The sequence below is a fragment of the Sturnira hondurensis genome, unplaced genomic scaffold (assembly GCF_014824575.4).
Source record: "Sturnira hondurensis isolate 20B ecotype Veracruz unplaced genomic scaffold, ASM1482457v3 Scaffold0000880, whole genome shotgun sequence".
NCBI lineage: Eukaryota > Metazoa > Chordata > Mammalia > Chiroptera > Phyllostomidae > Sturnira > Sturnira hondurensis.
The window spans coordinates 899,314-924,587 of NW_028073511.1; the positions used below are offsets into that span (position 1 = coordinate 899,314).

The 25,274-nt window shown below is 38.1% G+C and overlaps 1 protein-coding gene across 3 annotated transcripts in view; it reads right to left on the reverse strand.

Annotated features, from left to right (window-relative positions):
• Nucleotides 1-25,274, reverse strand: part of KIF6 (kinesin family member 6) — a 427,352-nt gene that overhangs the window by 265,937 nt on the left and 136,141 nt on the right. For all 3 annotated transcript variants that reach the window (XR_005067343.1, XM_037052020.1, XM_037052033.1), the window contains 3 exons: nucleotides 17,803-18,009; nucleotides 4,356-4,499; nucleotides 3,355-3,441 (listed from right to left, as the gene is read on the reverse strand). Coding sequence is in view for 2 of the 3 variants with exons in the window: in XM_037052020.1 (XP_036907915.1) it covers nucleotides 3,355-3,441; nucleotides 4,356-4,499; nucleotides 17,803-18,009 (438 nt within the window). In the remaining variant the exon portion in view is untranslated. The remainder of the gene's footprint in view (nucleotides 1-3,354; nucleotides 3,442-4,355; nucleotides 4,500-17,802; nucleotides 18,010-25,274) is intronic.

Sequence of the window (25,274 nt, forward strand, 5' to 3'; positions counted from 1 at the left end):
ACACTGAGTCTGTTCCTTCCCTCCTTCTCTTCTCCCTATCCTTCTTTTCAGTAGCTTGTTATTATTGAGTCAACTTATTTATTAGTTAGAGATCTATTAATATTTTTGAATTTTTCTTGCTTTAGTTTCAGTGTTATGTTTTTCTAGGATGTTGTCCACTTTGTTTAAGTTTTCAAATTTATACCATAAAATCATTCAAAATACTTTATTATTATTTTAATATATTTAATGTACCTTTAGTTAAATCTCTCAGCATTTCAAGTATTTGTTATATCAATTTGTGCCTTCTTTATGGATTTCTTTCATTAGATATTCCAGAGGTTTATTCATTTTATTAATCTTTAAAAAACTAAACTTCAGGTTTTCTTGTTTTTCTCAACTCTATCTTTGCTTTGGCTTTTTGTTTTTACTTTTTTATGCTTTTTAGTTTCTGTATTTCTATTCTTTTGATTTATTTAAGTATCCATTTTCCAGCTTCTTGGCTTGGGGTTACCAGACTAAGAAAATCATGCAAATTTGAACATCGAACTCATGTGAGGCAGAGCTTTAGAATTTCAGATTTTCAGAGAAACAATGTTTTATTCTACCTTTAGTCTAGGCTAAGGCCAAAACATTTCCTTTGCAGCTCCTTAAGCCAGGAAACAGATTTCTTCCTTCTAGGTTCAACTTTTCACCGGTTTTATTGGAGAGAGAAGAGATGTCTTAGGTTCAACATGCACCTTCCAAGGGCTTTGACTTCTATGCCTTTATTAAAACCCCCTTCATCCTCTCTCTCCATGACAACTGCAGCCTCAGCTTTGTTTCCCGGCTCTGGGGAATTCTCTTGCTTCCTCCAGCTTCAGACATATATTTCAAAAGATGCTTGTTAAATTTTATACAGGTGAGTTTCATATTATCTGTACCATATAAACAGGGCCAGAATTTCAAAAAAAGGTGATATAAATATTTTGAACATGACAGTACTTCTAGAATTTCATTTAAATGTGCAGAATTGAGTTGATGTTGGTTGTTGCTTCTTTTCAAAAACATTCTTAGAATCATGAAGCTAAGCAGAATGAAAATCCTTGGACAGAAGTATGTGAGTCATTCATTTTTACCCTTCCTCTACTAAATTAATCTCGATGCCATGTTTTCTGCTTCTACTGACATTTCCAATGTCAAAGCCAACAAACAAATTACCTTCTGTTTTACTGAAGAGAAATCTTACAACTTAGCTAACTTTTCATGATTTTGAAGTTATCCCAGTCACACTTTCCCTCAAATTACTGCAGGAATTTTGGAATGAGAGCCATCCTGAGAAGATTTTGACACATGCCCAGTGACCACAGAATCTGGCCTGTACACAGACTTTGTTTTGTTTTGTTTTTGTTTTCTACCTATATGCATCTTATTTACTTTATTTTTATGTTGTATTGTTTATACTGTTATAGTTGTTCCAATTATTTTCCCCTTCAACTCCCTCTGGCCAGCCCACCCCCCACTTTCATAGTTAAACCCCACCCTGTTTGACCATGGGTGGTCAAACCCAATCTTGTCCATGGGTTGTGGTTAGTTCCTTCATATCTGTTCAGTTATTTTATCACCTTGTCTCTCTGAGGCACTAATACTGATGAAGGGAGCAAGTCCAATATTACAGGGCTGGTCCATATTTGCCATTAAATGTTGAGAGTAAGACATAGGAAATCTCACTCAAGTTGTATTTTGGGTGGTTTGAGGACAAGTTTTCAGTTTCATGTGTGCTTCAGGAATGCTCTGTACATAAAATAATGAATGGCAATGTCAGTTTTTGAAGCAATTATAAAAGGGACCAGGAAACCACACTTGTCTATTACCAGATTGTTCTGCACCAGGAAGACCTCAGCATTTGTTCAATTATCAGCTATTAGCTTTTGACTCCGATTTCTTTTTTTTCTTTAAATATCCAACTGACCTGCATCAAATACATGATAATGTTTACCTATCTTCAAACTCCTCAAGTTACTTCAAAGAAAAGTCTCTCTAGACAAATTTAAAGAAAAAAGTCCCAATGTCTAATATTTATTTTCCTTTAATTATCAACTAATTTCTGGCTTCCAGCTAATAATACTCCCATCACTGTCTTTCTCCTTCTGCACAGTAATGTTACAGGGCAGTTGGCAGGGTTGGGACAGGAGAAGAATTCATCCTAGGAGTTCAATTCCACTTGACACAATTCCTTTGAAATTTGTTTCCTTTTTCCAGTGAGGGCCCTGTGTGACGCTGTATCTGACCAGGGCCGGGACTGGAACAGATCCTGCCTCACCCATTGGTTTCTTCTAAAGAGAATTCCATCAGGGGAGCTCAAGCCCCCTGAGGCGAGCAGGACAAAGCATAGCTCCATTATTTCTTTTTCCTCCTTCTCCTCTACCCTTCAATAGAATGATTTCAGGGGAAGAAGGGCAAATAATCAAGAGGAAGTCATTAATATGGGTAAAAGTGAATTTGAGATTTTTCTTTTGGAACTTGAGAACTTTGTAAATGAAACACTCTTGCTAAGACTTCTCATCATTTTTTACAATGCATACTACTAAGCTTCCCCCAGCTTGTTTTCTAGAAAAATTAAAGAAATAAAAGGAAAGCTGAGTGACTTGCAAAGTAATATAATCTTAATTTTGGAGTTCTACAAAATTGAAAATTTTATTTTAACCTTTTTTGTGTTGGCATGAGTTGATTCCACTTTGCATTTCATTTATGTAAGACTAACAAAATAGAGAATAAAGAAAATATCTGCGCTTATAATGAGTAGCTGAATCAGGTAACTTGCAAACATTTTTGTTTCAAAAAGCACTTTGATAAAGTACATTTGATTTTCATGAAACTAGAAAGCTTGACCATTTTTTCATGGACCAAACCATTGTTAAGTTTTAAAAATCTCTAGAAAAATAACAACAGTTATCTAAAACATGGTTTTATTTAATAAACACTAGGACTTCTTTTTTTTCCTACAGCTTTCCAAAAGATGGTCTATTATTATTATCTCCAGAAAGTTAAGTGCTTTGAAAGGTTATGACCTGCGCACAGATGTAACTGTATGTGATTCCACCGTAAATCTCCTCAGGACTCACCACACACCTTACTAGTGGAGTAATGGGGGGCTGCAGGTAAGGGCACAGACCCTGAGTCAGACTGTGTCTGCACCCTGGTTCTGCTACTTAGTAGCACTGGGACTCTGAACAAATTATTTAATATTGCTGTGCCTCAGTTTTCTCATCTGTAAAATGGAGATAGAGATGGCATCTACTCATGAGGCTGTTGTGAGAATTAAATGAATTAATATGTTCCCAGGACTTAGAACATTGCCTGATTAGGGGAAGCAAGTGCCTAAAGTTTACTTACCAATCTGGGGTCAATTTCTTCATTAAGAACAGCTTCATTCTTTATGAGCGCCACCCGCTGTGCAAATCTGCAGGTAGATATAGACTCCTAAGAAAACAAATAATGCCTTAAAATGTTACAGCACAGAGAGATAAAACTTAATTTTTGTTCACAGGAAAAAGATGCACATCTAAAGAGTGACATGTACAAAACAATGAGGAAACATGCTTCTAGATTAGGGAGTTTTGCTCTGGAACATTATTTTTATTAAAATGTGGCTTGGGTTTAATAAAATGATCAATGCCAAAGGTGTGGGAGATCCTGAGGTTCTAAATGCCAATTGGTATGTGTTTCTCAACTATTGATTGTTAAAGCAGAACCACCTACGCAAATCATAAACAGAGGAGATAAGCTAATCCATAAACATGAAGGACTACAAATGAAATATCTGTGACAGACCAAGAAGAGAGGCTTTCAAGGCACAATACAGTGCACTTGGGGCTTGGCCTTATTTGGAGAGGCCCCCTGCCACTTCTTTCAGAGAAAATCTGGATCCCAAATACTAAACTGAAATGCATGAAACATCATAAAGCAACTCAGGAAAGCCATTTGTTAGCCAGATCCTGCCAAAGCATCCTGGGTATTGTGACCAAAGACGCTGAGGAACACACCTTGGAAATGTCTCCAAGGCATCTTAGCAAACCAGAGAAAAATAGAGCAGGACAAGCTGATGGGTCTTTTCTCTCATGTCTCTGGCCCAAGGTAACCAGATCAGGAGGTCTTCTCAAACTTGTGTATGGGGCTTCCTAAAACCATCCTGTATATGTGAAATCAATTCTCAAATGGGTCGTTACAATGCTGACAAATAACCCAAAGGTGTGAATTCTGGAGGATATACTCTAACCTGAATACATACTCTAACCCAGCTGAAAAGATGGAAACCCACCCAGGACCCTCAACTCTACTGCACAGACTAATGTTAAAACTCAGACCAAGAGCTCCAGAAAGAAGAACCAACATACGTCAATATTCCTTTTCTCTAGAGAGAGTGTTGCAATCATGGTCGTCATGCAGTTCCCGCCCAGACTGTCTCTTAGGATACTGGTCATCATGGAGTTCCTGTATGGAATGTGGGAACGGTGTTTTTCTGAAAGGGCAATGATAACCTGAGGTGAGGCAAAAAATAATGTTATCAGCTTCGCAGAAAATGTATGTCCAACAACTGAGGGGCAACTACAGTAAAAATACTGAAGGGAATAATAACCAAATGCATGGTGACACACAGAACTCAGGCTCAGAATAAATATCTTAACAATATCCAGTGCAGTCGTGGTGAAGATAGAATGAAGTAATTGTAGGAAATACATACCAAGATGACCCCTGCAATTTTGGGACAGATGATGTAACTTGTACAAAATGGGACACATTAGTATTCTGTTTTTAGCTATTAGAAAACTCATATAAAGACTCGAGAGGAAATCATGCCAGATTTGAAAAATCCTAACAAACTCAGTCTCATCTTCAAGGTAAAAGGGGCAGATCAGTATTATTCTGATACCTTTTATAGGCATCAGAAGTAGCCTATCTGAAGTAGCCTTAACCAGAGAAGTAAACATTTTAAATTAAGAAAATGGTATTTTTAAGACTTAAAAATGATAATTTTATCTTCCTAGAGTGGGGTCATGTAAGTTCTTTATATATTTTGGAGATTAACCCCTTGTCTGAGGTATCATTGGCAAATATGTTTTCTCATACAGTTGGTTCTCTTTTTATTTCAATGCTGTTTTCTTTGGCCTTGCAGAAGCCTTTGAATTTGATGAGATCCCATTTGTTTATTCCTTCCTTTATGCCCCTTGCTCTAGGAGATATATCAGTAAAAATGCTGCTGCATGAAATGTCTGAGATTTTCCTGCCTATGCTCTCCTCTAGGACTTTAATGGTGTTATGGCTTATATTCAAGTCTTTTATCCACCTTGAATTTATTTTTGTGTATGGTGTAAGTTGGTTATGGAGTTTCATTTTTCTGCACATAGCTGTCCCGTTCTACCAACACCATTTGTTGAAGAGGTTATCCATTTTATGCTTCTGCCCCCTTTGTCAAATATTAATTGACCGTAGAGTCTTGGGTTTATTTCTGTGCTCTCTGTTCTGTTCCATTGATCTATGTGTCTGTTCTTATGCCAGTACCAGGCTGTTTTGATTACAGTGGCCTTGTAATACAGTTTGATATCAGGTATTGTGATCCCTCTAAGAAGACAAGCAACTCAATTAAAAAAATGGGGCAAAGGACTTGAACAGACACTTCTCCGAGGAGGACATACAGAACATCCAGAGACACATGAAAAGATGCTCAGTATCACCAGCCATCAGAGAGATGTAAATTAAAGCCACAATGAGATACCACTTCACACAGGTTGGAATGGCCATCATAAACAAAGCAACAAACAACAAGTGTTGGAGAGGTTGTGGGGAAAAGGGGACCCTAGTTCACTGTTGGTGGGATTGCAGACGGGTACAACCACTATGAAAACAGTATGGCATTTCCTCAGAAAACTAAAAATGGATTTGCCTTTTGACCCGGCAATTCCACTGCTAGGATTATACCCTAAGAACCCTGAAACACCAATCCAAAAGAACCTATGTACCCCAATGTTCATAGCAGCACAATTTACAATAGTCAAGTGCTGGAAGCAACCTAGATGCCCATCAGTAAATGAATGAATAAAAAAACTATGGTACATTTATACAATGGAATTCCATGAAGCAGAAAGAAAGGAGCTCCTACCCTTTGCAACAGCATGGATGGAACTGAAAAGCATTATGCTAAGCAAAATAAGCCAGGTAGTGAAAGACAAATACCACATGAACTCACCTTTAATAGGAACCTAAACAATAAAACAATCGAACAAGCAAAATATAACCAAAGAAATAGAGAACTGGCTGACAGTGACAGAGGGGAGAGGGGAGGGAATTTCAGGGGAAAAGGGGAAGGGTTTACAGAAACAAGTACAAAAGACACATGGACATAAACTAGGAGAGGTGGAAATGGGAGGGAGGGGAAGGACTTCGGGGGTGGGCTGGGATGGGAGTAAAAGACAGAAAATTGTACTTGAACAACAATTTATAAGCTAAATTAAAAAAAGAAATGATAATTTTAAACTAATAAAATTTGCCTCCAACCAAGTAACTTATATCTGTAAGCAAATCAAAACTAAGTATCAGTTTAACAACAAAAACTACATATTGAGTTATTAGAAGCTGCCTCTCTTCACTGGTGACTTACTTTTTTTTTAAAGATTTTATTTATTTATTTATTTTTAGAGGGGAAGGAGAGAGGGAGAGAAACATCAATGTATGGTTGCCTTTTGTGCATCCCCTGCTGGTAGTTAGCCTGCAAGGAACCGGTTTGCAACCCAGGCATGTGCCCTGACTGAGAATCGAACCGTGATCGTCTGGTTCGCAGGCCCGCGCTCAATCCACTGAGCTACGCCAGCCAGGGCTGGTGACTTACTTTTAACTACTATATTTCTAGCAGATCTGTGCCTAAAGCCCTTGATACTTGAAACAGTCTGATACTTGATGAAGAAATTACACTTGCCTCTAGAATTATACTATTTATGAAGGAGAATTCTCTAATTGGTGATCAAAATGTAAAACTCAATATGGTACTAATATCTTACTGGAGTGTATACATGTTTCTGATTAATTAAAAAAAACTTATAGATTCATTGGGAAAAAAAATAGGCAGTAGGGGTGAGTGGTGGAGACCCCAGATTCTGGTGCCAGACTGTCCAGGTCCAAGTTCTAGTCTCACTAGGGTCGTTTCATTCAGTATCTCTGCCTCTGCCTCCTCACCTGTAGTAAAGGGGGAAAACAGTACCTACCTCACAGGTAGCAGGGAAGATTAAAAGAGTTAAAATGTACAAATTACTTTGAGTAGTGCCTAGCCTGTAACACGTGCAGTGTACACATTTGCTATAATTTAAGTAATAGGTCTAATTTGTGTTGGTTTCACTAAGCCTTACGCATCTTACTCCTGAGTGTCTTAGATACTTAAGAAGGTACTAGATGGATGGATGATATATGAATGAAAGGCTGGTATGCATTGTCCCCAAAAAAGACCCACCAGAGATTCACAGCTTTCCTGGGAAGAATCCAGTGCTAGGAAGCCCACTGCAAAGCATCAGGAATATGTCACCCACAGATGTGACTTCAGGGGCACCACAACACCCTGGCTCTTGAAATTACTGCCAACACATGCCATTGTTCCACTTTTCCCTCCTTCCAGGTGTGTAATTCCCATTATCAGGACTTCCACTCCTTTTGTTTACAAAACCAGAGTATTATTTTTGAGGGCTCTTTAGAGCAGTATACAATTTACACCACTGGCCTTGCCTGAAAGTCATGACAACAGATTTCACTACAAACAAGAAATCCTGTGGTATTTCTCTCAAGAATCACGTTTCCCCTCTCATAAATGAGGCAATCACACCATACCCTTGTGCTTCAAACCTCTACGCAGCCTCCTCTAGATTCAGTCTGAGCTGATGGCTACACACCCTTCCTACTAGATAAAAGCAGCCTGACCAGAACTAGCTCACGCCCTGTCCCTAAATCCACATTCTACCCTTTCTCCAGTGACTACCCTTCTCCTGTCTAAGGCCAGCTCTCTATCCTCTCCTCTCACCTATTTTGCTCCTACAATGAACCTCTCTCTCCTCTAATCAGTTTTTCTCCATCCCCTGGATCATTCTGATCTTGCCTGCTCACAATAGCACTAAGCTCAGGTGGCTGGCTCTCTGCAAGGTCATCAGCAACCCCCACTGAACCAAAAGCAGCGACTGCCATCTTACTAGATTTCTGCACTGAGAAAGCATTTACCACAGGTATTCACTGCCTCCTTTAGAAACAGTATCTACTTAGTAATCAGGACACCACTCCTTCATGGTTTTCATCTTTCTTCAAAAACTAGTTAAGCTATTATTTAGAATGGGAGGGCACATAAAGTGCTTCCCAGACAAGGTCAAGTTAAAGGAGTTCATCATCACCAAGCCCTTATTATATGAAATGTTAAATGGACTTATCTAAGAAAAAGAAGATGATCAAAAATATGAACAGTAAAGTGACAACAAACTCACAACCATCAAATGAACCTAAATAACAAAAAAACAAAGTATGTAAACAACTAGAACAGGAACAGCATCACAGAAACAGAAATCACATGGAGGGTTATCAGTGGGGAGGGGAGGGGGGAGAATGGGGGAAAAGGTACATGGAATAAAAAGCATAAATGGTAGGCACAAAATAGACAGGGGAGGTTAAGAACAGTATGAGAAATGGAGAAGACAAAGAACTTCTATGTATGACCCATGGACATGAAAGATGGGGGAATGCTGGTAGGAGGGGGATGCAGGGCAGAGGGGAATAAAGGGGAGAAAAGTTGGAAAAACTGTAATGGCATAATCAATAAAATATATTTAAAAAAATAAAAAACTAGTTAATGAATGCTTCCTTTTCTTCTTCCCAAATTGTAAATATCAGAGTGTGCAGGGCTCTGTCCTCTTCTTTTGTTATCTGCTCTCTCTCCATATGCAAGCTTATGCAATCCCCTGGCTTCAGATACATCTACATCCTGATATCTTCCCAGTTTATACCGTCAGCCTCAACCTCTTCCCTGAGTTTATCCCTGTGGCAACTCTACAGCTTGGGTGTCTATTTTTGACTTTCTCTCCCCTCCACCCCCAAACCTTATTCTTTCCCAGACTTTACCCATCTACTGGCTCAGTCCAAAATTTTAGGCCTCATTCCTTATTTCCCCTCATCTCCAACTTCCAATCCAGAGCAATTTTCTATTAGGTTAGCCACAAAACATACCCAGAATTGGACCACTTTTTCCCACCTTTCTGCCATCAGTCCCATTCAAACCTCCACCATCCCTTCCTTGGAGAGCTGCACAAGTCTTTGAATCTATTTCCTGGCTCCCTCATTTGCCAGGAGATAGATAGATTCATTGTCTACTCTCATGGTCTACTCTCCCATGGTCTACTCTCCACATAGAAGCCAGAGAGATCTTTATAAAATGGAAGTTACCTCAAATCACTACCTTGCTTACAACCTTCTCAGTACACTCAATATCATGACCCAACTCCTATGTGATCTGGTCCCTGTCCACCTACCTGACCTCATCTCGTCACACTTTCATTGTTCACAGCACTCTAGCTGTGCCAAGCTCACCCCACACCACAGCCTTGAAACTCATTGCTCCTTTTACCTGGACATGATTTTCATATGGCCTCCTGCTCCTCATCGTTTGAATCTTTGCTCAAACTCTATCTCTTTACAAGTGCTCCCCCTGAACCTCCTATGAAAAGCAACACCCTTTATGTCCAAGCTGTTGCCACATTCAATTTTTCTTCCAGTTCTTATCACTTATCTGAAATTTTATTTATTATCTTGTTAGTATCTGCCTCCCCACTAGACTTTTTCTCCACAAGGTCAGGGACTTCCCTTTCTTGTTCATCGCTCTTCCATCACCACTGCCTAGTATAGCACCCAGCACCTAGCACATGTGGCAGAAGCCGAATCATCTCATTACAGCCCCCATTCCAGTTTTACTTCCTAGAAAACTACATTTCCTAGTCTCTCTTGTAACTCAGCTTTTACATGAGACACAGCTCCATCAAGCAGACACCCCTGTGTGGGGTTGGGAGGTGAGTGAAAAGAGGTGGTTGCCATGAGAAGATCAGATTTATAGACAGTGTGATAACAAAGGCACCTGGTTTTCCTGGGGCAGCAGGGAAGTTTCTGGAATCTAGGATTTAATGTCTAAGTGCCACATGGGGATAACTGTGGTCTCTGCGGAGCACTTTCATGGTGTCGTCAGATGTGTCTCCTGGTTACTCTGCTCCCAGCTGGGCAGTACCCAAGCCCAGTTTCCTAACTTTTCTTGAGGTTCTTTATATTTAATAAACTCTATGCTGCTTAAATTAATTAGAGTGGGTTTTCCAGTTTGCAACTAAGAAATCTGACTAACACAACATGTGCTCAACAGATTTTGTTAAATGAATCTGAATAGATAAATGAGTAGATTAATTAGCTTCACCTGGGAAGGCAGTATGAGGGTCATTAGTATAGAATCAGATTTAAGAGTACTGATTTGGTATAATTGGAAAGGAAGTGGGGAAGGTGACAGACCCGAGTCTGAGTGGCACGGATGCAGCATGGGGTTCTGAGAAGTGCTCCAGACCCTCAAAGCCAAGACGACAATGAAGTATCGGAAAGAGGCAAGGGAAGTCTGACATGCACAGAGAGGTTGGCGTTACTGTTTATGAGTCATCAGTTAAATCTCTAACAGTGTTCTAAGTACTTTGAAGTTGTTTCATAAAGCAGATGTCACTGTTTTTCTCTGTGCTAAAAATAATACTGATATCTCTTCTATTCAACAGCTTTATTGACAATTTAGGTAATATAAAGGAGAATATACCTACTGAGCTTCCTATTGACATGAAATGGTGTGTTAGTTAACTTGTCTTTGGTTGCAGTAACAGAAAATATAAGCCAAGTTTTCTTTAATCATAAGGAAAATGTATTGGCTCAGTGCTGTCACCAAAGAGTTAACTTATGCCCATCTCTCTGCTCTTTCATACGGTAGAAGTCTGCCTCTCCTCATGCCCGTAGGATTGCTGCCAAATGCCCTCATGCTACAGACTTCCCTATTCATAACTGAGGTGGGAAAGGGCATTTCTTTTCTAATCATTAAACAAAAATCTGAGCTTCTCTAGAGACCAGTTTGGGTCATGGGCCCATCCATGAACAAACCAGGAGAAAGTCAGGCTCTGAGTGGCTTGGCCTCATCAGGGTGACTCCTGGGGCTGGGATGGGCTCCCGGCCACTATCCCCTATGATGAGTGGTATGGAGGCAACCCAATGTCCTTCCCAGAAAGGGTTCTAAAATTGTTAAAGGAAAGAATTAAAACTTGCAATGGGATTATGAATTAGAAAAATGGAGGAAATGAAGCCAGTTCGGAAGAAGAGAATGAACTCAGGATTTAGAGTCAGAATCCAGCTTCTCCACTTGTGTGAACTTATGTGAATCTCTTACATGCATCTGCCTCAGTTTCTCTACCTGTAAAATCCCCACCTGTAAAAGCGGGATGAGAAAGCCTGCCTACCTCATGGAAATGTTTTAGAGATCAACAGAGAGCGTTTCTGGCGTTGTTCTTGGTAAAACAGAAGCACTGAGCTGTGCTAGGGTCTGAAGGCTACGGACTTTGTGGTCCCTTTGGAGACCTGTTTTAGCCATAGACACCCAAGCCTAGGTCGCTTCGTCAGAAGAGGACTTGGAGCAGGTACCTTTGTAATGCTGAGGAACTTGGGAGTGCCACAGTCAGCCCATATATAGATTCTCAGAAGCACCCAGAAATGGCCGGTGTCTGGGAAGATGCAGAGGGAGGGGCTGCTACTGGCTCTCTAAATTGGGCAGAAACCAATGGATCTGAATAGCACAGGGTAAGGAGGTAGTCATACAATCTGGTTTTTTTTAAAGTTTACTTCCACTTTGCATTTCATGTGATAATATAATAATATGGTCCTGAAGACATTCTTTAAGTGACAAGAAGTGAAACTGCACATTATACTTAATAATATCTCCAAGTACCTAGAAACCATGACCAAAATCAGTAATTTGGTTTACTATTGAATGAATTAAAGAGATTTACTTTAAAGAGATCAGAAGTGCATAGACAATTATGCTCTGAAAACTGAAAAGATTTGTAGCGGGCACAACGAGTACTAAAACCATCATTTTTAATTCTGAGCACAAAACGTTCAGTGGAAGCCAAGCGGAAACTGAAACTCTGGAAGCCCCACTCACGTTGGATAGCTGGCTGAAGTGACCCCGATTCAGGTTTCCGTGGAGGCAGAAAACACTCCCTGTTCGCAGTGGTTTCTCACTGCATGTTTGGGCTGGTGGTCACACCAGGAGCACTTGGGAAGCCCATGGTTAGAATAAGTACGCATGGCCCCTTTTCCCTGCATGGACTTGATTTCCGGACAGAGGTGCACCCTGTTATTGTGGCTTGAAATGTTTTTGAGGAGACTTTTTGGTAAAAAAGTACTGTGTACACAAAGAGAACTCCAAAACCAACAATACCCTGGCAAACAGAATGTTACTTACTTAAGAGCACAGTAAGGTGCACTCATCTCAGAAAGTCTGTGCCCTGTACGCAGGTGAAAGGTCTTGCAACTACGGTCGGAAGGGCAGTTACAATTCTGCATAGAATTTCTATCACCAATGTGAGCTAATTAATTTAACAAAGGTTGCGAAAATGTTCATTGCCTAATCCATCTCCATCTTACATAGTGAAACTGAGACAGAGAGAATGTAATTATTTACTGACACATGAACTTCTATTATGACATTTATCTTACTGTATTGTGAGAATTTGCTCACAGGATTTGTTCTTTCACTAGATAATATGACAGCACAGACTGTTTCTCAATCATACATTTATCCCCATTGCCTAACAACTCATAGCACCCAGTGGATACTCAATCACAATTTGTCAAATGAAGATAGTTTTTTTAAAGTATATTTTATTGATTATGCTATTACAGTTTTCCCAACTTCCTCCCCTTTGTCCCTCCTCCACCCTGCATCCCCCAACCCTCTAGCATTCCCTCCACCATAGTTCATGTCCATGGGCTGTACATAGAAATTCTTTGAGTTTTCTGTTTCCTATGATGTTTTTGACCTATCCCCATCTATTTTATCACTACCCATTATGCTTCCTCCCTGTACCTTTTCCCCCCATTCCTCCCTTCCCCCTCCCCACTGAAAACCCTCCATGTGATGTCCATTTCTTTGATTCTGTTCTTGTTCTAGTTGTTTGCTTAGTTTTTGTTTTCATTGTTTTTCTCTTTTTTAGGTTCATTTGTTGATAGTTGTTTGTTGTCATTTTACTGTTCATAGTTTTCTTCTTGTTCTTTTTCTTAGATAAGTACTTTTAACATTCCACATAGTAATGAACTCTTTCAACTTCACCTTTTCTGGAAAGTACTTTATCTGCCCTTCCATTCTAAATAATAGCTTTGCTGGATAGAGTAATCTTGGATGTAGGTCCTTGCCTCTCATGATTTGGAATACTTCTTTCCAGCCCCTTCTTGCCTGCAAGGTTCCTTTTAAGAAATCAGCTGACAGTCTGATGGGAACTCCTTTGTAGGTAACTGTCTCCTTTTCTCTAGCTGCTTTTAAGATTCTCCCTTTATCTTTAATCTTGGGAAACTTAATGATGATGTGCCTTGGTGTGTTCCTCTTTGGTCTAACTTCTTTGGGACTCTCTTGGCTTCCTGGAAGTTTATTTCCTTTGCCAGACTGGGGAAGTTTTCCTTCATTATTTGTTTCAATAAGTTTTCAATTTCTTGCTGTTGTTCTTATCCTTCTGGAACCCCTATAATTAGGATATTGGAATATTTCAAGTTGTCCCAGAGGTTCCTAAGTCTCTCTTCATTTTTTTGAATTCTTGTTTCTTCAATCTGTTCTGGTTGTATGTTTATTTCTTCCTTTTGTTCCAAATCATTGACATGAGTCCTGGTTTCCTTCTTGTCACTGTTGGTTCCAAGAATATTTTGCATTATTTCATTTTGTGTATCTTTCATTTGTTCTTTCATTTTCTGACCAAGCTCAATCAGTTCTGTGAGCATTTTGATTACCAGGGCTTTAAATTCTCCATCAGATAGGTTGGCTATCTCCTCATAGCTTAGCTCTCTTTCGGAAGTTTTGATCTGTTCTTTCATTCACGCCCTAATTCTTTGTCTCAGGGTACCTGTTAAGTTATAAGGGGGCAAGGCCTTAGGCATTCACCAGGGCAGGGCAACCCTTTTTGCTGCACTGTGATGCTGCCTGTTGGGGAGGGACCAGAAAGGGAACAAAGCAGCTTGTCTGCTCGGCTCTACCTCGCTTTCCAACGAACCCTCATGTGAGATTGGGAGTTTCTCCTACTGTGCTAACCCTGCCATGGTCCACAGTCAGCTTTGAGCCTCAGTTTCCTGTTCAGTCAGCTCTACCCACGCAGTCCACAGCCTTGCTGTGGGTTCTCTTATTCATCGCTTCATGGGTCTGGTTGTTCTGGTTGACTGTTTCTTTAATTCTTTGGTTGTCAGAGTTCCATGCTGTTTGATTTTCTGGCACTTCTGGTTCTTTATTGATTTTAGATTGGTTGTTATCCCCCTTTTGGTTGTGTGAGGAAGTGAAAGGTTTCTACCTATGCCTCCACCTTGGCCAGAACTCCCTGAAAAGCCTAAGGCTCTTCTGTTTTGTTTGAATGAACATAGTTAAACTAATTTGTGTTACACTTCTAGTCTTATTAGGCACACAAAGAAAATTTGATTATGAAAGTCTTCAAATTGTTATTTCATTAACAGTATCTGCCTACTCTTTTTATTATTCTCATTCCTATGGACTCTTTGGTTCCCTCTTATCTCTTTTGGTGTGAAATAAAAAAAATTTCTATACTATCTACCTACCTTCCCTCTGGAAGCTGCTCCTTGATGTACTCAACCCCACATGTCCACATTCACATACTAGTTTTCTATATTTATGTTCTTCTTTCCTCTCCTGCTAATCTCCTCCTCCTCCCTCCATTATCTTGTGCTATGACCTCTGTGAAGACTCTTGTATATCAGTGTAAATAGTTAACAACTGGAGTGCTGCAGTGGGTGAATATGAGATAGATAAATTATAGTCAGAGACCCAAAGGTCAATGATATGTAAACATCAGTGTGACCCTGGGTGAATCCATCCTCCTGGACTGGAGCTAAGGGCTGACAGGCTCCCAGTTCTCACTGCCTGACATGCTGTAACCCCATCCTTACCTGGTTCACTCCTACTTATTCTTCAGGTGTCTGCCTCCTGTCAGCCCTATGAAGACCTCCATGACTACCCCTCCTCGGTCTAAGTCCCCCATTACAAGACATCCTTACTCCTTGTACTTTCTCTGCATAGCTCTCCCTGGACTACAGGTGCATACTTCATTTTACCTATTCAATGTATGTGTCCCTCCACTGGACCATGAGCCCTTTGGGATAAGAACTGCATCTGTTTTGCTCACCACTATGCTCCAGGGCAAGCATGGATAGCAGCATGTTATTGCTCCTTACAAATATTTGTTAAATAAATGAATCAGTTATATAGAAAATCAAATGCCACTTCCCCCATGAGGCTGATCTTATGAGGATTTTGTAGAGAAGATATGTGGGAAGAGAAAGAGTTTTAATGACAAGTAGCAGCTTGCAAAGATCATGTAAAATAAAGGAAAAGAAAGGGTTAGGGGCAGCACATTTCTCTTGAGTGATTATAATGGATGGAAATTCTGATTCAACTGATGAATGTTATTTTGTATGAACAGATGGTCATAATAGGAATTAAAATAGACAGTGCTACCATCTGAAACAAGTACGTACATTTCTTTGAAATAAAGCACTTTGAATACAGTCAGTCCATTATGTTATCATATCAATGTATTGTAAGTGTCCTATTGAGTAAAAAGCTCTGGTAAGTATAATTAGTGTGAATTATTTCAGCAAGAAATCGCTCAGGAATGCTGGCTCTTGTTTGAGTCACTGAAATGATTTGAATGCCATGCAGACCCTCATCTCTGGGCAAGGCATTACTGGGAATCATTGGGTCACAGTCTGACTACGTACACCTTGTCCGGACAAAGCTCCCTTAGCTTTTCTCTCATCTGCTTTTTCAGCTATCTTGACCATTACAAAGGATTTAACACCAAAACAACATCAGTCTCCAAAGGTTATTAGGCAGTTTTAAAAAAAGGTGTTTTTATTTTTCTCAAATCTTCTGGCCTCCAACATTCATTAACAGGTCCTCTGCCTTGCCAACCTACTCTGTATTTCTCCACTACAGTTTTTGATCTTGGTTCTCTTCTTTTCAGAGTTTGGAAGTATTTCTATCTTTAATATTCAAGTCTCAGCACTTGAGGCTTGAGCTGAAAGGAATGTGAGAAACCATCTCACTCAATTCACTCATTTTAGAAATGAGAATTTTTTCTGGAAGATTAATTTGGCTAAATTCAGATAAGCTTTCTCTGCCCTCAAAGTCAAATTCACAAATTAAAACGAGCCCTGGCTGGTGTAGCTCAGTGGATTGAGCGCAGGCCTGCGAACCACACAATCGCGGTTCGATTTCCAGTCAGGGCACATGCCTGGGTTGCAGGCCAGTTCCCAGAAGGGGACTCATGAGAGGCAACCATACATTGATACTTCTCTCCTTCCCTTCCTCTCTAAAGATAAATAAATAAAATATTTTAAAAAATTAAAACGAGAACACACATGGGGAAGGACTGTAGCAAGCTTGGGCAGGAGCCTGGAGGGGAGTTAAGGCAAAGGGAACCATCGTAGAGTCAAAATTACCACCTGGGTGAAGTCACCAGAAATGGAAAAGATAATGCTCATCTCTAAATTTTGTTCCCATAGCTAACCCACAAGCATGAAGAAATAGGCCATGGGAGGCCATTTAAACCTACATTCGCATCCACTACTAATTTTACTACAACAACGATGAAGCATAGTGAAATAAAGCACAGGATCTGAAGCCAAGCAATTTTAGGTTCAAGTCCTCATCTCACCACTAGCTATGAAACTCGGGAAGGCTTTAGGAAGACCTGAGTTTTCAAATCCATAAGATGGGGATAATAGCTCACATCATTAGTACAGGACTGTTGTGAGGTTTAAATAAAATGGCACATACAAAATGCTAACAACTATGCCAATGTGCACAGCAGCATTAATCAAAAGGTGGGAACACCCCAAATAAGTGTCTATTAATAGATGAATGGATAAACAAAATGTGGTATATATGTATAGTTGGATGGTGTTCAGCTTTAAAACAGAATAAAATTCAGATACGCACTACAAGACAGATAAACCTTGAAAACATTATGCTAAGTGAAATAAATCAAACACAAAATGACAAATATTATATATATGATTCACCTTACACGCATATCTAGAATAGGCAGAAAGTAGAATAAAAGTTACCAGGGCACAGGAGTACAAAGACATAGGGAGTTACTGTTTGATGGAGACAGAGTTACTGTTTGGGATGATGAAAAAGTTCTGGAAATAGCCAAAGGGCAGTAGGATTGAGGGTGGGAGGCAGGGGAGGGTGCAGTGGGAAAAAGCGGTGATAGAAAAATAGAGACAGCTGTTTCAAACATTCATAAAAATGATTTTTTTAAAAGTTCTGAAAATAAATGGTGGTAATGATTGCACAACATTGTCAATGTACTTAATGCCACTGAACTGTACATTTAAAATTATTAAAATGGTAAAGTTTATGCTATTTTACCACAATGAAAGAAGAAAAGGAGCAAAACAACAAAAATGCTAGGAGAATGCCAGATACAAAATACAAGGTCAACAAACGATTGTTACATCTCACTGTGCCCATTTTACCTGTTCTAAGTAATGCAGTGATAAGTTGATGTACTTGGCCTCTGTGAGAAGCTGGCCCCCCACTCCAGTTTTTGCAACTCGCTCTGAACCAGCCAGGTCCACCAGATGAAGTTTGGCATGTCGGACAGTTGCAGATCCTGGTTCTTTACTTGATAAATGGATAGTGAAAATGCAATGGGAACGAGTTGAAGCTTGGTTCATAGGAGTCTACAAAAAATATTTTGGAAAATATCAACAGATATAAATTTATATTTCTGATAAGACATTTCCCATGAAGCCAACCTTGGCCATGGAGAAACAACAACAACAACAACAAAACTCAAAACACTTATAGCTGAAATCCTTTAAATGAACTATTTTACTATATTACCTCTTGAATGCTTGGTAACACATGTGGATGGGTTAATTCAGAAAATAAGAGTTTGAACGAGGCTAAGCTTGGGTCCTCTTACCAATGTGATAATTTTATTTCATTACATGACCACAATTCATACTTGAACTTTGGCTTGCCATGTTGAAATGCTTAATCTGGCTATCATGGGATAGCAGTGAGAATAGACACATTGAGAGAATTCATTACACAATTGTAATCACAATCCATAGATAGACTAGGATGCCCAGCATCTCTGCTACTACCTGACACTAAACCAGTGGTCCCTGCCAAAGTAACAAACAAGAAAAATAAATACAAAACATTGTGATGGGGAAATAAGAGATAGAGTGTCATCACTAGCAGAAAATATGGTGGTACCACCACCATGGTGGTATGGTGGTTCATTTCACATAGAACATGCAAGAGCATATACAAACTGTTAAAAACTAAAAGTATATCCAGCAGGGTTGCTGGATACAAGATCAAAATACAAAATTAATCAAGTTCTAATAATCCAGCAACAATTAATCAGGAAATACTCCATAATAGCAGCAAATATGATGAGATAATAAGGGGATAATCCTATCAAATGTGTAATTTGTAAGGAAAAAGACAAAATTATATTAAAGATACAAAAAGAAAACCTGAATAAATAACATGCTAGGGATTAAAATACTATTTCATGGGTGAGAAAGAAAATTAATATACAAGTAATGTCTCTATATTGAATGCAGTTGAAGTAAAAACACCACAGGTTTTGTTTCCAGAACAGAAGAAACAAATTAATTCTAAAAATCAGATGGAAGAGCAAATATTGAGAAATTAAAAACAACCAATTATATAACAGAAGAATCAGGGAAGGGGACTTGCACTGCTACATATCACGGTGTATCACGATGTCATCAGAGTTAGAACGAGTGGTGCTGTAGGAATTCTGTAGGACACAGGTGACATCACACCACAGTGGAGAAAGGATGGCTAATCAATAAAAGGTGCTGGAATAGCTGGCCATCCATCTTGAAAAGTTTAACTTTAGATAGCTTCCTCACGCTATACATACAAATAAATTTAAGAATGTGTTAAAGACTTATGGATAAAATAATACCACTTTAACATTAATATTAGAAAACATGCTATAATCAGCCCAAAGTAGTAATGGATGTTTTGTGACAAGACATAAAATACAAAAATTAATTTATTTAAAATATTTGACCTAACAACCCAAAATTAAAGAACTTCTGTATGATAAAAATCTATCACAGAGTTTAAGCATTAAGAGAAGATATTAATGATACATATGGCTGACAAAAGATTAGTTTTAAAATAAAGAACACTCACAAATCAATAAGAAAAAGACAGATAACTCAGAAAAAAAATGAGCAAGGATATAAACAGGCAACCAATAAAGAATAAAACTAAAAGCGATCCAATAAGTACTTAGAAAAAAATGTTTAAACTCAAAAATAATGAGGCCAAATAATTAGAGCCATAACAATAAACTTTTTTATTCATATCCATTGTACTGGCAAAAAAAGTTTAAAAATAAAGTTTATCAAAAGTGTCTGTAAGAATATAAAGAAATGGGAACTTTTACATGCTACAGGTGGGGATATAAATTAAAAACCTTTTTCTGAAAGCAATTGGATAATAGGTGATAAAACTGCAAATGCCTGTAATGCACAACCTAGAAATAGATTACTAGGTATATTTCCTAGAGAGAAATCTGGGACAGGAGAGAGAGAGAGGGAGGAGAAGGGGGAGAGGTAATGAGAGAGAGAGAGAGAGACAGAGAGAGAGACAGAGAGATCATTCACTGAAACAGTGTTTGGGATAGCAAGAAACTGGTGTAAGGTTTACAACCTAAATGGACATCTTTTATGGAAAAGATGAATAAACTGGGATAAATCACACTATAGAGGCATTAAAGTGAAGCAACTTTTCCATTGATTTAACCCAGACTGATTTGTAAAATAGAAGGCCGAGGAAAAATAACAAGCTAAAAAATGATATAAACACTATGATAGAACTTATATAATTAAAATGTAATATGTGATCTAAAAATATTTATTCACGGTGATGTAACTTAGGCTGTTAAATAATAAAACTATGGCCTGAAAGTATATGGCAAGTTAATGATAGTGGTTGCCTCTTTGAAGAATGAAAGTGAAAAGCCAACAAGGAGACTTCAACTTCCTATTTCTTTTATTTAAAAATTATTGGAAGTAAATTCTGATATCCAAAAACATCTAAAAATAAGAATTATATAAAATATTTCGATTGAATGTCCATATGACCAAATGTATTCAGAGCTCCCCTTTTGTGAAATGGCACTTAACCAAAGACTCTCCATGTGGATACACATGTATGCAGACAGGTTAACATACTTGGATGCTATTTCAACCAGAAATTCTATAAATTATTGATATTCCCCATTGTTGACTTACACCAATGAGCAAAAAACACAGATGTCAAAATACTGGCATAGTTTCGGTGATGATGATGTAGCTAGTGAGTTAAATAGGCTGAAAATGTGATCCATTACTTGTCGCCACTATAACTATATCCAACCTAGCCAGTGTGTGATTTTGCATGCTAAAGTGGATCAGAAAATAACTGTGCATGTAAAACCGCAAACTCAAATTTAGAACCTAAGTTGAGGTGTTTTGGATGTGACTGTAAGTTATTTGCAGAACTTAAACATGGGTTTCATTTCACTGTTACTTTCACACAACAATAAATCCTACAGTACTGTAATAAAAGTCAAGTTGACAATCGACATAAATGAAAACCATAGAGACTGTCCCCAACAGCTGCCTTCAGCTTCTAAACTGATATCCTGAAATCACAGTAAACCGTAGGTCATTAGTGAATATTGCAAAAGTGTACCCATTTCAAAGGAATGTGAGATTTACATCAATTAAATTGTATTTCTGGAGTCTGTAATTAAAATGCCATAATATGCTGTAGGAGTCCATGCCTACAATTTTGTAACTTCTCATAAATATTTTCTGCATGAAGTAGTAGTTGGTGTCCTCTTAGCTAAAATTTTCTTAAACCTCAGAAAACATTCTTTATGTGTAGCTGTTTAAGTGTGATTGAATATGTGGGTGTCTGCTCTGTGTTTATTTAAGGACATCTTTATGTCTCATAGGCATGCCCCTACGTTTGTCCTTTTAAAGGTAAAATTGTATTAAAACATTTCTGAAACTGCCTAAGAACAGATGGCACCATTTAGGCAGATTCATTCAAATTTAAGCGCACATTTTAAACAAATGTGCTCTTGGCACTAGAGACTGTGCCTTTGGAAAAATTCTAGTGATGATTAATCAGCCCCATGCAAAGAACTTGCACATTTCATATCAGTCTATGTATACAGCCCTGTGTCAGGCAGTACAGAGACTAGAAGGAAAATAAGACATGGACCTTGCCCTCAAGGAATTTATAATCTAGCTTAGGAGCTGAAAACAAAACATTTAAAATTAGAGTAAAAAATGAGAAAAAGGTAAATGAGCTGTAAAGAAAGTGATCTATTCTCAGCACCGAGCATACAGATCCTCCTTAAGACCTAAGACTGCTAGCTATTCCCTCATTCTGGAAGCTCTCCACTCCCCTACTACTCCCTAGTTTCCAGAGCCAAACACTCCTGGTACTTTTCCTGTCTCCTTTTCCTTTACTGGGCACTTTCTTCTCCAGTCCCTAAATTAGAAATGTCGCAAGTTATGGTCATCATATTTCTTTCCCTTGTGGAATCTTCCTTCTATTGCTCTAATTCTCATCAGATATGCACTCTAATGCAGTTAAAAATCACACACTAAAAACCTTAGAATTTGCAAAGAACATGGGGGTGCATATATCTTTTTTAATTAGTGTTTTTGGTTTCTTCGGATAAACACCCAGAAGTGGAATTGCTGGGTTATATGCTAGTTCTACTTAATTTTTTGAGGAATCTCAATACTATTTTCCATAGGGGTTGTCCTAGTTTATAATCCAACAGAGCATGAGGCTTTGGTATTCTTCACATCCTCACTAGAACTTGTTCTTTGTTGTACTGTTGATAACAGCCATTCTGACAAGTGTGAAGAGATACTTCATTGTGGTTTTGATTTTCATTGTTTACAATAGCCAAGATATAAAAGCAACCTGAGCGTTCATCAATAGACAACTGGATAAAGAAAATGTGGTGTATCATTTATCTGTCTATCATCTACCTATCATCTATCTATCATCTGAAAACATGGTATATATAACCACATTTTCTTTATCCAATCATATATATAAACTGAAATAGTATTCAGACATGAAAAATAAAATCTTGTCATTTGGGACATGGGTGAAACTGGAGAGTATTATGTTAACTGAAATAAGACAGAGAAAGACATATATGATTTTACTTATATGTGTAATCTAAAACACAAAACAAATGAATAAAACAAAAGAGGAACAAACTGATAGATACAGGGAACAAACTGATGATTGCCAGAGGGGAGGGGAGGCCCCAAAAGGAGAAGAGGATTAACTAGTACAAATTTTCAGTTGTAAAATAAGCCATGGGTGTGTAATGTACAGCCTAAGGAACATAGTCAATTGTATCATAATAACTATGCATGGTGATTGATGGTTACTAGACTTATTATAGAGATCACTTTGTAAGGTGTATAAATGTTGAATTGCTATGCTGTACACCTGAAATTAATAGAATATTGTATGCTGGGTATAATTTAAGTCTGGTTCCATCACTTACTAGTGTTGAAATTTTAAGCAAATTTATGCAAAGTAATTTTGGTTTTCATATCTTTGTAATGCCAAAGTGATACTTACTTTGCTGCAAAAAAATTGTACAAAATAGCAATTGAGTTACTTAGTGTTGAAGTGGTCCATGATCTGAAAAGGTCATATAGCTGTCCATCACTGTTGATACTCTATTCAGATACCTCCTGTATCCTTATTTCCAAATACAATTTTTCTGTACACCAGATAAGAATGTCTAAGCGCTTGACTGATATTGTCACTAAAATGCCTTACCATCTTGCCTTACCAACATCCTGAATCTAGTATTTCCCCCAAAGCAATCTCATTACACCCCTCAATCTCTATCCCACAAATGGATATAAAATCTGTCCTATTCCTATTCCTTTACCTCTCATCTGGATTACGATAATTTCTTACTAGTCTTCCCATCTTTACTCATCTCCTTCAATTGTTCTTCACTTTGCAGACAGATTACTGCTTTTAAAAGACATATCTGATTATGTCAATCCTATCTATATCCTTGAAATACACTGACATGCTCCCTAAGACTAATTATCTCTAGTTTCTTCAACTGTGTCTTATGTAACTGTTTATCAAACTTTTTAAAACATGGCCCTTTCACACTCTACATTGAATATATTCTTTCAACAGGATCATAACCACAGCAGAAAACACTGGAATCTGCATGTCGCCAACAGTAAATAAATAGCACATGAAGTGTCCTAACATATATCCTCCAGTCTTTTACCCAGGCTATGGCATTTCTATGGAAAACATACACACATTTATCTGATGACTTCTTTTTATTAGATTTGCACCCCAAAATTACAATCTGTTGAGATAATTCCAGATCTTGATTTTCATTCAATTTTATGCTATCTGTGGATGAAAATACCTAGTATATCCTCACCCAAATGATGTGTAAGACATCAAATAGGGCAGAACAACATTCCCTGAAGATGCCACTACTCTCTACTCTGTTAGTTAACAGTTACCAGTATATTCAAATTGTATCCAAATACTTTCATAGACCTTCAATTCCTCTTTATATCCCAGAGGATGTTTTAGAAGACCTTATCAAATAAAATGAATTCACTTGATCTATGAAGTTTTATAACCCTATCAGAAAAGTGAATGAAATTAGTTTAAGATGAATCAATGCTGACTCTTTCCTAATTGTTTATTGGACATAATTTAATAATCTTTTTTCAGATCTTTTACTTAGGGCTTAGTTATCAAAAATATTAATTTGTTCTTTTCCAAATATGTTTTCTCTTTTGGAAAGTTGAGAAAAGATGACTTTTATTTTGGGGTAAAATTCTAAACATCTCTAGGCTCACTGGGTTTCTTACAGATGTGTCACATCTGTAGTCTGTGGTCAATGAAAGTTACTTTTTCCTCTTTCTCATCTCCAGTACACAAAGTCGTACATCTCACTGAAGGTCCACCTGGAGGTTACCTCCTCTACCCAGGTCCTCCACTCTCTCCCTTCTCCCACCCAGGCTCTGAACTCCTTGAGGGATGAAACTGTCTTATTCATCACTGTAACCATAACATAACATAACTTTTTCAAAAATATTTATTAAATTGTTGACTGTCACTCATTTCTAGTTTTTTGGACTCTCTATGACATGTCTCTTAATTCCTAAAAATCTCCAACTCATTTGGATATCACATCTGTAGATTCTCTAGGTGTATAGAACATTACACATAGGAGTCTAAAAGTTAGAATTTTTTGAAACAGCTAGATTGAGTCAAGTCTCTCTATTTATCTAGAGCTCCAATTCTCCTTTGTTCCTAACCCCAGACCTTTTAAACTACTGTCCTTATTCTTCTGCATAAAATGTCCTCTTTCTGGCCAAATATTGCCTAGTGTTTCTTATTGAAAAAGTAATACCCCTTTTCTGCTCCAAAAATAATCCTACTGAAAATTTATTTATTTTCATGAATTCCCTTGGATTATTCTCAATTGACGTTGATATTGTGTTCAAAAGGCCATTTGACCCTTCAGCTGAAGGATCGTCAAGGAACATGTATAAAGGACCTATGAATAAACCAAAGGGGGTAGGATTGAGGGTGGGAGATAGGAGATGGATGGTGAGGTAGGGGAGACCAGCAGTGGGGGGAAAATGGGAGACAATTGTACTTGAACGATAAAAAATTAAAATATTTAAAAACTGAACAGTAAAATTAAAAAGGCCATTTGACATCCAAACTCTGGAAAAATTCAAAGAATGAATTGTTCCAAATAGATTTTAAATGTCCATCATTTTTAAAAGTGTATTTTATTGATTTATGCTATTACAGTTATCTTATTTTTTTCTCCCCTTCATCAGCTTCCCCACTGCAC